Source organism: Centruroides sculpturatus, unplaced genomic scaffold (assembly GCF_000671375.1).
Source record: "Centruroides sculpturatus isolate CEXI.00-Female unplaced genomic scaffold, Cexi_2.0 scaffold7, whole genome shotgun sequence".
NCBI lineage: Eukaryota > Metazoa > Arthropoda > Arachnida > Scorpiones > Buthidae > Centruroides > Centruroides sculpturatus.
The window spans coordinates 1,469,222-1,481,273 of NW_019384510.1; the positions used below are offsets into that span (position 1 = coordinate 1,469,222).

The window sequence follows — 12,052 nt, forward strand, 5'->3', positions numbered from 1 at the left end:
AGTCTGAATGAAGAACTCCTTGGAAATCTTAATTGTAAAAATTTAGTTATAAAATTTTCATACAATCTGCAAATTAGAAGTCTAAATTTGTCTATAAAGCAAGAGAAAATAGTATAAGATGCAAATTTAAATGTTCGATATCAGACTTTATCCTGATACATTCAAACAGAATTTGAAGATTGGTTTTTCTGCTTTTAAATCTTATGTAGATATTTATTTTATTTTAAACTGTAATCAACAAGTTATGATGCCAAAAATTTAACATATACATCAAGAGAATTTAAATTAATATCCTCATTAACATCATGGTCATTGCGTCCTATGTAAGAGAAAACAGGATTAGCTTCCCATTTTAATCCTCCCATTATTGATGCTATAGATCTATATCTTTCCTTCCTTAAACCACTCCTATCTCTCTAAGCCCCTTTATTTATGATTTTAATCATAGAGGGTGACCTAAAAATGAATTAACTGATATATATTTTAAAACCAATTAAAACTTGTTTAAATAACAGTTAAAACAGTACCACATCATTACTTGTAATTCAATTGCTTCAGTGGAAACTACTGAATCATGAATAACTATAATACAGATGCTTGAAACTAATTTTAGACCTTCTTTAAGATATATATATATAAAATTAATAAATATATATATGAAAAAACAATTTTTAAATTACAATCATTAAAAAAGTAAATATCTTGTTTGTATTGTTAATTTAAATTACAGAAAGATGCTGAATTAATAAGAGAATTATGATATAATTTAGAAAAATGACAAATAAAATGCACATATTTAGAATTAAACGAATCTCTCAAGAATTTCCATAAACAAAGGTAATTAAAATTATTAATATTAAATCTGTTATCACTAACAAAATTAATTTTGCTTTAATAATTATTAATTTAATTTAATTATTTTACAAGAATGAAGAAAAATCAATTTCTTTTAACATCATAAAATTCTTAAATAATTTATTTATGAATTTATCAAATTCATTGCTGGAGTAAAAGTTAAAGTTGCCAAGCAACTTACATAACTGAAATACTTATATCAGTTAGGTAAAATATTCATAAATTTTACCAATAAAAAAAAGCTAAAGAAATATATATTACATGATTTACTTTTACCTGGAACATATCCAAAATTTTGAATATTTTCCAATATGTACTGTACATATATATCAGGGAAGGGGAAAAGTGGTCTAGCCAAAGTAAGAAAATGTTTGTCATGTTAAATCCAGTACACATGTACCTGGCTTAACATGACACCTAAACATGTAGATAAATACTGACAGTTCTGTCATCCACAGTTCAGTTCAGGTATATCAGGACACGTGTACCTAGTTTTAAAAGAGAAAGCAATCCCTAAGGTATTGCTTTCCCTCCTTCCTTTTCCTTTTACCCGTTCCTGTATGGAAAAGTCTATTGATTTGGTTTGAGTGTTACACACTAGTAGGTGATTTAAAATTAAAACTATGTAATTTGGCAGTGAAAAGTAATAAAGCCACAGCTAAACTCTTTCCTATGGCCAAGTTTAACTTATTCGCTATCCAGTATATAGTTGGTTATAAGTTCCTATGGCCTATTATATATATTAGTCTTAGCAGAGTGCAAGTATTTTGATTGACAAATGACGTTAGCAATAGAATTAAAGTACGAGCCAAATATTTTTCTAGCAATCCAAAATTCAGTTAACCATATTTTGGGTTCTAGATGTACTTGCTAATATGAATCTTTAACTGAATGAGTTAGCATTTAATTTATGTATTGAACAAGAAGTATCTCATTATAAACAAAGTACTAAAGTATTTAAATAAGGCAGAAATTATTAACTAATTTCTAGACATCCTATATACTTGTAGAGATATAATATATTAAAATGCTTATTATTTAATTTTATTCCAATTTTCTAAGTGTTGTGTTTATTATCCATACAACAAATCAAAATTTTATGCTAAAACTGAATTAATTTTCTAATAGGATTAAAACACAGTAAATAAAACATTTATCTTATATATATTATCATCAGGAAATTTGTTTTAAAAATCATGAATTTTTAATTGATTTATTGTCAAGAATTGCATACTTGTTGCTAAATGCTTTAACAATTAATTATGTTTAGTTAAATTTATCAAAGTGTCCTTGATTTGCCAGATTGCAGTTTCCAAATTTGTAAAGATCACAAGACATTGCTTCTATTATAAAAAAAAAATTCCACTGCTTACTGTAGATTCCATGACAATTCCGATATAAGGCATGTTAGTTTTAGCACATTCAGCTTAAGTGCACACTGGACAGAGAAAAATATCACCTGCAATGTGTGCACATCCAGGCAGGTGGACACCTGTAACTTAAATTGCAGATGGACTTTTGTCTCCATCAGTCCACCCAAGTGTGGGTTTAAAGCACTTGATAGAACTTGACGCTTCATTATCCCACATACAATTTAAATTAATAACTTCTATACGTAATAATGAAAATTAAATCACAGAATATTCACCATTCATTTTATGCACTTTACAGATTTGACTTTTGGTAATTAATTCTCTCATTTTCTTTATCTGACAAGAGATAAAATTAGAAATATTATCTACTTTTGTTAATAAATAACACGATTCAATGCAGTCAGAGTAGAAAATAGAACTGATTTAAAATCTAAAAAAGAATGGGGAGGAAACTGGCATAAAAATAACTAATAAAATATTTCTAAATTAAATCTAAATGAATTTAAAGGAATTAATGAAAATTATTTATTTTATTAATCTAGAAAGAATATTTAATAAATTTCATTATTTTGATAGATTACTTTAAAAATCAATAGCAAGATATTGGATAATATCAGTTATTAATTGAAATAAACTGATAACAGGGGCTAAAATTTAGTTTTTATCACAGCTGATAAAAGTTATGGTAATAATTGTTTATTTTTCTGATATTTGCTTAAGGGATTTGAAAAAGTAACTTGCAATTAGTATCAAGTGTATTTATGTATACACTTATGATAAAACAAATCTTGAATTTTGGCAGTCTAAACAATTTCTTCTGTTTTCTAAGTTAGATATTGTTGATATAATTGTATAAAATCTTAATCTCAATTGTTGCAAGTGGATTTGATACTGGCAATGTTAAGAAGTAATTGTTAATGATTATGATTAAAAATTGCTAAAATTGTCACACAATTCAATGACTTAATAGGCTACCATAAAATTCATACAGTGCATGATCTACCTACAATATGCTTACAATTTATAACATCTTTCTGTATTTTTGCAAGTGTGTCTGCCTTAATTCCATTATCATTTAAACGTAAACGAAAGTAATGTTCTCGACAGCATTTTTCTATCTTTGCAATATCTGACAAAGGCAGTAAAATTCTGCAAAAAACATTAATTTGGTTTTGCTTAATTTATTCGCATTATATTTAACAAAATTACTCTGCATCTGTCGATCCGACTTCCGTACAAATCGCCACGTTTGCATAGAATCGTGAATTTTACGAATAAAATTATGTTTACACAAATATTTCCCACAATAACATTATCAATTTAATTAGAAATTCATATTACAGATTACAATACAATACAATCATTTGTTAACCAATAGGCATATTTGGTAGGTATTTCATCATTGTCTAAATTTAAGAAATATGGAATAGCTTTATGTTAGAATATAAAATTGATTAATGGAATAATATGTTCAATTAAATGACAGGTTTAGAAAGCGGTTAAATGAATTAATCGTTTTAATCAATTCGTATGTGTTACGCAAAATATCTCCAATCTCTTACAACAAATGGCAAACCGTGCAACAAACCAATATGTATAGGATACATGTAATTATGACTGAACATTCATTACGTTAGTACTAAGTAGTCTAAGCTACAAGTACCTGTTTCTATTTTTAAATAGAATTTTGACGGAATTAATCTGATACTTAACATACCTCTAAAAATGCTTATTTTTTTGGATTTTGCATTTTTTCTATGGTCGATTTCCAAAAGAAACAAATCGTGAGAAATAATGAGAATAATTTTCAAAGCTTCTTAATATTGTCATTTATTTCTATAGGAAGTAGCACTTTGGTGATTGATAATTGTAAGGTGGCTACTCCTCTAAACAGAATGTATAATTTTTTCGGCATACCTTGTTAATTTTTTTCTTTTCCGAATTATTGGAGCACGAGTCCAATTTTATTAGAACTCATAGGTGGACATCTCCAGTTATATAAGTAATACTGCAAATTTCCATCACCTAAACCAAACTTCAGAATATCCAAGTATTCCTTGTTTTCCATGAGATCGAGGGCATTAAAAACGTCGTATCCCGCATTTTTTGCAGTTATGAGAGCATCCTGCATAAGATCGGCAAGAGGAGTAGCCGTGCTGACCGAATAAAACGCATACGCGGCCTTCAGAGTCTTGTGAACCGGATGGTGCATAACGGTCGAGGGAAGAGTGTAATAACTAACAAAATCCGTAATTCTTCCGTTCTTCTCGACGACGAAACTATCCACTATTTCCGTGCGAGGAATAAACCAGTGGCAGAATTCTTCTTCCGTAAAAACGGGCGCAAGATCGAACTTCTTTAAATAAACAGACAGAATCTTCTGCACTTTAGGAACATCGGATGGCACCATACGTCGAAAGTTTAGTGTTCTGGGCGCCTCCGGAAGCTTGTATAGTTTCAAAGTCCGCTGCATCGTCATGTTTCGACTCAAATGGGAAAATTTCACCTCGATCAACTTACGAGGATTTAGAAAACGATGCCAATATCTACAAGTTCCGATCGGCTTGGGAATAACTATTCCCGCCGTATAGACGGCCTGAAATATTCCCTCCAGATTGACTCTCCTGGTGATTTCGCGAATGAGGACCGGAGCGACTCTCTTCGACCGAAGTTTCTTATGCACACAGAGAAAGTTTATCTCCACCATCTTCTGCACGTGGTCGTATATCCGGATGACCGCGGGTACGGCACTGATGAATCCGACCAACTTCTTACTCTTTATGACGCGTATTCCGCAATGCCACTGACGAAGCCATCCCGGAGGCTGCAGCGCCCACCGGAGAAACTCCGGAGAGTAATCGAATCTGAACATGTTGTCGTCGTCTTCCACGTAATTCTCGTTCAACAACTGATACAATTCTTTCAAAACAAACAACTCGTTAACGTCCAAAGTATCCCACACGAATCCTTGAGGAAGACTGTACGGCTCTTTCCTAATGTCTTCGACCCTCTTGTCGGGTTCTATCGGTTCGTTGGTGGTGATGACTTCGTCCAGTTTCGGAACGGCCTGAGTGCTCCAAAATTCGTAACTTTTCCTCAACGCTTCTTCGTGAGTTTTGGCCGGACCTTGGTGGAAATTAAGCATCTCCATAGCCTTCTGTATCTCCTGCAACTTAGCTAAGGGTGGTGCTTTTAGATCCGATGCAGAATCTGTACTAGAAAACGCATTCTCTTCATCTTTATGTTTGTTTTTCTTCTTACTTTTCCTCGCATGATTACCACCTGTATTGACTATAGATTCTGTATTATTCATTTGTTGAGACGAAGCAGATGTTTTCTTTTCTTCGTTTCCGGTTATGTTATTGATGGAAGCGCAGCTCTTTTCGTTCTGATCGCAATTTTTTCCCTCGCCAATCTTCTCCCCGTCTACGTTGTCCGCCATGATGATTCAGAGCCAAGAAACCAGTCGATGACGCAAAGTAGTCGCTACAACAGCGCCACGCCACGATCGTCGCGGCTAACGAACTAAAATGCCACACCTTAACGACGACCTTGAATTGGAAAAACACGTTTACACTTTTATCGATTATTTGCTAAAGAATCTGTTTCTAAAAAATTCCTTTGGACGAAATTTCACTTTAGTTAAATTAATACGGTTAAAAATCGAGAAAAATGTAACGCGTTTAAAATCTCAAAATTAATTTCGTAAACCGACGTCGGGTGGGAGGTCGACACGTTGAAAATTTCATTTGAAAGAAAATGCATTTGCTGTTCGGAAAAAGTCCTTTAAGAGTTTAAAAATTAAAAGTATATGCTAATTAAAAATTAACCTTTCGAATAAAATTAATATGACTGTTTTACGTCATATTATCTATCGTTCGGAAGTAGACCTTCCCAGATGAATATATAAATATATATTTATAGAAAACATAAAAGTCAGATAAAGTTTTAATATTAATCTAAAATCCTAACTATTTTTCAGCATATTTCTAAAAATAAATATAACAATCTACACCGGATTCACACAAATATCCGGAAATGCATTTGTTTGTACCCACTTTGAGATTCATTAACAGTAGAAATACGCGAATTAACAAATGTTTTTACGCAAAATCCGAGTAATTTTAATGCTTCGATTCTACTATATTATATATTAATGCGCGTATTCGTGCCTATATTATGTGTAACAATGATAGATGTAAACATTGTATTGTTTGAAAATTCGTGGCGTAATTTTGAATATTATAAAAAAATATGAACTTTTTCTCTTAGAATAGACACGCAGTACACTAANTCATATATGTAAATAAACTTACAAAAATATTGTTATAACTAATCATAGGAATATTAAAAATCAAAATAATAATAAATTTCAACTGAAACAATGAACAAAAATTTTATAGAGATTTATATGGGTGTTATCCATAAAGAAGACATCAAAATAAATCTATATAAAATTTTTCACCATATCCTCACCATATGGTCAATCCTTATAAACCTGGTGATTATTTTACTTAACTGATCAACACATGCATTCTACTGGTCATGTGATCATGGCTGCAGTATATTGGTCACATGACAATCAGCTTTATCTGCAATCTGTACTCAATGAGGTGGTTAGGCTGGAATATAAGAAGAGAGATGTGCAAATGTGTTAGGAGATCCTAATACATTTATTATTATTATTGATACATTTATTACTATTATAATTACAAATAATTACTGTTGCCTCTGCCACATTCCTTATAGTAATAATTTAACAAATTTCAACACATTAAACCCAAATTGGTTACATATTCATATGTTATAGACTCCAAGAGTATTATAAATGTACATGCAGAAAGAAAACAATTACTGAGAAGAGGAATAAAATACTCAAAAATTTAAAAAATTTAAAGAAACTAAGCCGTGTTCTTTCAACCATGTCCAATTGTCAGAAAACAATAACTATGTTTCTTCACAGAGATGTTTTGACGTAAGCTATGCCCCAGCTGAAATATGCAAGAAAGAAAGATGATGACTTAGTTTCTTCAAAATTTTTTAATTTTTAAAAAATATCGTACACCATTAAAATACACAAAAATTTGATTATTTTACTTAGTTACGCTTAAAAAAATCAATGTAACCCAGAAATTCTGGATCAAACCTGCAGAGGAGGTCACCCTAGTCACTTGATGTGGTCCATACTCCCTGTAATGCCACCTGTATGGGGGCAAGCTTAAAAAATTCTGACTGGCATTTTACTCTTTTGTAGCCAGTTCTAGGTATATTAGTTACAGTCCAAGTGTAAAAAAATACATAACAGTAGCCTAAGTTTGCATGATGAAAGCAAAAACATATATTATATATAACTCATATAGGCCCTGCTAAGATAAGGGTACTTAGTCACCTTATAGTTCCATCATAGCTATGGTTCTGACATGGCTACAAATTCCATACGCATCAATTGGAAATTGTCTGTATGCACCTCCCCATTTTTCATACAAATTTCAATTTTTCTTCTCTTCTTTCGGACACTTTCTTCCATGACACAGTTGGAAAGCTACCACTAATTATTTTTAGGTTTTCTACTGTTAAAAGATAGTTGAGANAAGCCTAACTACAGGTTATAGAGGGATATAGATATAGTAGAGGCTGTAGGTTATAGAAATCTAAGGATTACTTGTGCATATTTCCTTATTAAACTAGCATATATATAATACAAGTATTTTTAAATATATAAACACAAAAACTGATCACAAGTTAGTAAATGCAAGATAGTAAAAACTGATCATAGTTATACTGAAACATTAGATTCAAAGAAGAAAGATTCATTTTTTAAAAATATATATGTAATGGATAAAATAATTAAAACATTTGCTAATATTTAAAATAGAATTACAAATTCAAATGTCTAGACAAAAAAGAAAAAAAAAAAAAAAAAAAAACAGAATTTGCTACGAACACTCCCAAATTTCCTATGATTGAATTGTATTAGAGCTCACAGTAAGAGAATATACCAACAAATTTTATAAGTAATGGATTAGACATGAATCTAATATAGTGTAGTCATACTGAAGTTCAAATACAAGTATAACATGTTTCATTTTGCTTTGTGACAATGAATTACAACAATAAAAAGCTAAAGAAATCAAGAATAAAAGAAATCAAGAATAAAATAAATCAAAATATAACATGCTAATAAGACTCTACTATTATCTAAAATCAAAATCTATACCAGGTAGTGGTGGATTCAGATGTATGTACTATACTCAAAGGGGGATTAACTCAAAAATTAAAAATAGTTGAATAATAAATTTATTTATTTATTTTATAAAACTTTTCACCTTGTGGGCACTAAGAGAGCCTTTCTTTGCAAAGCTTATTTTGGGTTTGTTCCAAGCCCACAATAAGGAGGCTGGGTGGTGAAGGATAGAGCCCAATGTATACAGATGAACTAACCCAAAAAATTTTGGTGGTTTTTTTTTACGTGTCCAGATTTGATCCTGGGTCCCGAGAGGTAGGCTGCCACTTTAATTGCTCAGCCATCTGGTCATTACTATCTTTTATGAACATTCCCAAATTTCCTTGCATTAAATGCAGTCTATAGCATTTAATGCAAGGAAAATTGGGAATTGCATTGCATTGCAACAGATTGGAAAAATGCAAAATTGGAAAATTGCATTGCAACAGATCTTGCATTAAATGCAGATCTGTTGCAATACAATTTTCACACACTTATGATGACAAATATGGTTTAACAGGCCATTGCATTGCATATTGCAATGCAATGCAATGGCCTGTTAAACCATATTTGCCAGCATAAGTGTTTTTTAAAAACACTGTTTTTATTTTTTCAATAATTGTAGAATCAATCTTTATAATAATACTGTTTTTATTTTTTCAAACAAGTAGATTTAAAATTTATTGTTGAAGTTTTTTCTATCAATGAGGAGGGCTTAAGCCCTTCTATTTGTTTGTTAAGTTAATGCAACACAAAACTTGTATATATATAACTAGGCAATCTGCCTAGGGAGGGGATGCCTTCTGGAAAGTCTTTTTAAGGGAAACTGGCCCCTATTTAGGTGTTAGAGATGGGGAGAAAACCCAGAAAACTCCATGTGGCCAGCCTGTCCGAGTGAGGCACAAACCCACATCTGAACTCCCAGTGTTCAGGGTATGAAGACTGCTTAGCCACTGGTAGGCTCACCCTTCTTTTCACCACTGATATCAGGTAGAAACAAAAGTAGAACTCATTATTGAAAACTCAGCTGGAAAGAAAAGGCAACTCAACAAGTTATAAAATAGGCTATCTACTGTTGTGTATTTTACTGTTAGTTACATCAGTTAAAAATTAAATGAGAAAATCCTTTTATAATGTGTAAATATTATAGTACTTCATTATCATGTGATTCATATTGCACATATACATCTTAGAAAGTGCTGGATAGAATGGAGACTCAACTATCTAAATAAGGTCTTAAATGAGTCCTTACTGTAGCAATGTTTTATCGCACTATTATTTCACTTTAGTATTTATCTAAATATTTAAATTGAATTTATAAGGTTGTTCCTCTCAAAATATTTTGATGATTTATGAATGAAGTTGCTTTTTTATTAAGAGATATACATAAAATTTTCAAACATATAGTTATAATTAATTATAATAATAATAATAATCCGATTTAAGTAAATCAAATTAAACAAGTTAATTTTTAATTTGTTTAAAATATCATTTATTTATTATTTTATAGAATATTTGAAGTTTATGTACAAATGTTTGCAAAATCCTTTAGTAATTGGAGAATATCTCTACAATGTATTCAGTGAAGAACATAAGAAATCTAAATCAATTATGGTGTGGCTTGATCAAAGTTTAGATTTAATAACATATAACAATTCACTTCGGGCAATTTAATATAACAATTTTTATAAAAAATTCCTTGGTTCCATTTTACAAAAAACTCTAGAAACAGTTGAGCTTTTCATGTGATTTGATAGACTTTAATGATTTCCAATGATTAAATGGAATGTGAAGTCTAGAATAAAATGGGAAGAGAGAAGCTTGTGTATAAATATAAACATTCACAACAAACCTGATATAGCCCGATGTTATACAGCAAACTTGGAGAGTTATTGAGAAGCATGTAGATAAATTCTTACATTACCTCTCTAAGTTATACTTTATATACATATCAGAAAGGATTTAACCATTATATCCAAGAAACTGAATATGAAGAAGTTGATGATCATTACTTTACATCCACTGCCAACCAAGTTAAGTTAACTCCAGTCAGGAAAGCACTGCCCTTCCTGAATTATATAAATTCTGAACCCTCTGAGGGTGTTTACATTTGCAAAATCCACAAAGAAGGAAAGAAGTTATGAATGGTGATTGACAAATGCTGCTCACTGATGTACCTTCTGGAAAAACACCTTCAAGTCTTTATCTCTCTTTAAATGAGGAATACATCATTTCAACTGCCAGCTTCTCCATTTTTCATATAAATTTTAATTTCTAACTATAATGCTTAGGGAATTTGATACCAACTGTACAGTTCTATTTCTCAGCTAAACTCAATAAGGGTTCCCCACTAAAATTAAAAATTTTGTATACAAAATTATGCTCTAAGGACACAAATCACATAGTGATAATTCTTTTTTGAAATCTCAATTTTCATTCTAGAGAATACAATTTTGGAAATCTCAATCCGTAGTTATTTAAAAATAGTGATAAATACTGAATTTTGTCTCATATTTTTTATATTAAAAAAATTAAAAATGATCTGAAAATTTTTAAGAAACTTTACTAAAAATTTCCAGATCATAATCATACAAAACAATAGAATGTTACTTAAATCAGCAAGACAACATTTTAATAAACCACCTAACATTTTCAGCCATCTTCAATGGCTAACATCAGGCTGTCCTATTGGATTGAATGTTTTTAAACATTATAATACAACTTGGAATATCAAACATGTAGGTAACAAACAAATTTAAGTGATGTTAAATAACTTAATGATGTTTTGCTGATTTAAATAAGTTGTATTGTTTTCTATTTTTAAGGACTGAATCAGTTTGGATGTACGTAAATAGATCAGGGCTTTTTAAACTTTGGGTTGCAACTCCATTTAGGATCTATAATTGAATGTACGAGTCACAAAAAGTTAGACAACAGTAAAATTTTGTACTACATATTTATGCAAAGCTGCATTTTCAGCATTGACAATTATAAAATCAAAATGTTGGTCAACATTGAAGATGCCCTGTGTCCTGCAGTATCAAATATTCAGCCAAGATTAAATTATTTATGCAAAAAAAAAAAAAATACCATCATCTTATAAGTATGTGAATTTGCTTTTGTCTTTAATAAATGCAATAAATGGTAATTTGTATAGGCTATCAGAGAATTGTTTTGGAATAAATTATCTTATGATTTATTATCAGTAAATTATTTTATTTTTACCTATAGCCTATATTGAGGGGTTGCATGAAATTTTCTCAGATTGCAAATTGAAAAATTTTAAGAAGCCCTGATATAGATCATATTCAGTTTTTAAATTAAAATTTATAGGAGTTTGTATGAAATTTAATTTATAATTGTTCTAAGGCTTTTATAATAGAAATCTTAATTAACTTTTAACAAATAATTAACTTTTATTTCTGTTGTGGATTTGAATTTATCAATCAAATATAATCATCATGTAAATGCTGTGATTATAAAACAAAACTAATTAATTTTTAGAAATCAGGATGAAATTTAATCAGTACATTTGAAACTGAATAATCATGAACATTTTTGGAAATTTAGATCCTAAATTTTATATCTGTCAGTTGGAACA

General features: G+C 30.3%; 1 protein-coding gene across 1 annotated transcript; it reads right to left on the minus strand.

The window, feature by feature from the left end:
* Positions 1–2,829: 2,829 nt before the first annotated feature.
* On the minus strand, positions 2,830–5,923 carry LOC111622396 (glycylpeptide N-tetradecanoyltransferase 2-like). The gene has a single exon (XM_023364769.1). The coding sequence runs from the start codon at positions 5,668–5,670 to the stop codon at positions 4,171–4,173; it is 1,500 nt and encodes a 499-aa protein (XP_023220537.1). The 5' UTR covers positions 5,671–5,923; the 3' UTR covers positions 2,830–4,170.
* Between the last annotated feature and the right edge of the window lie 6,129 nt (positions 5,924–12,052).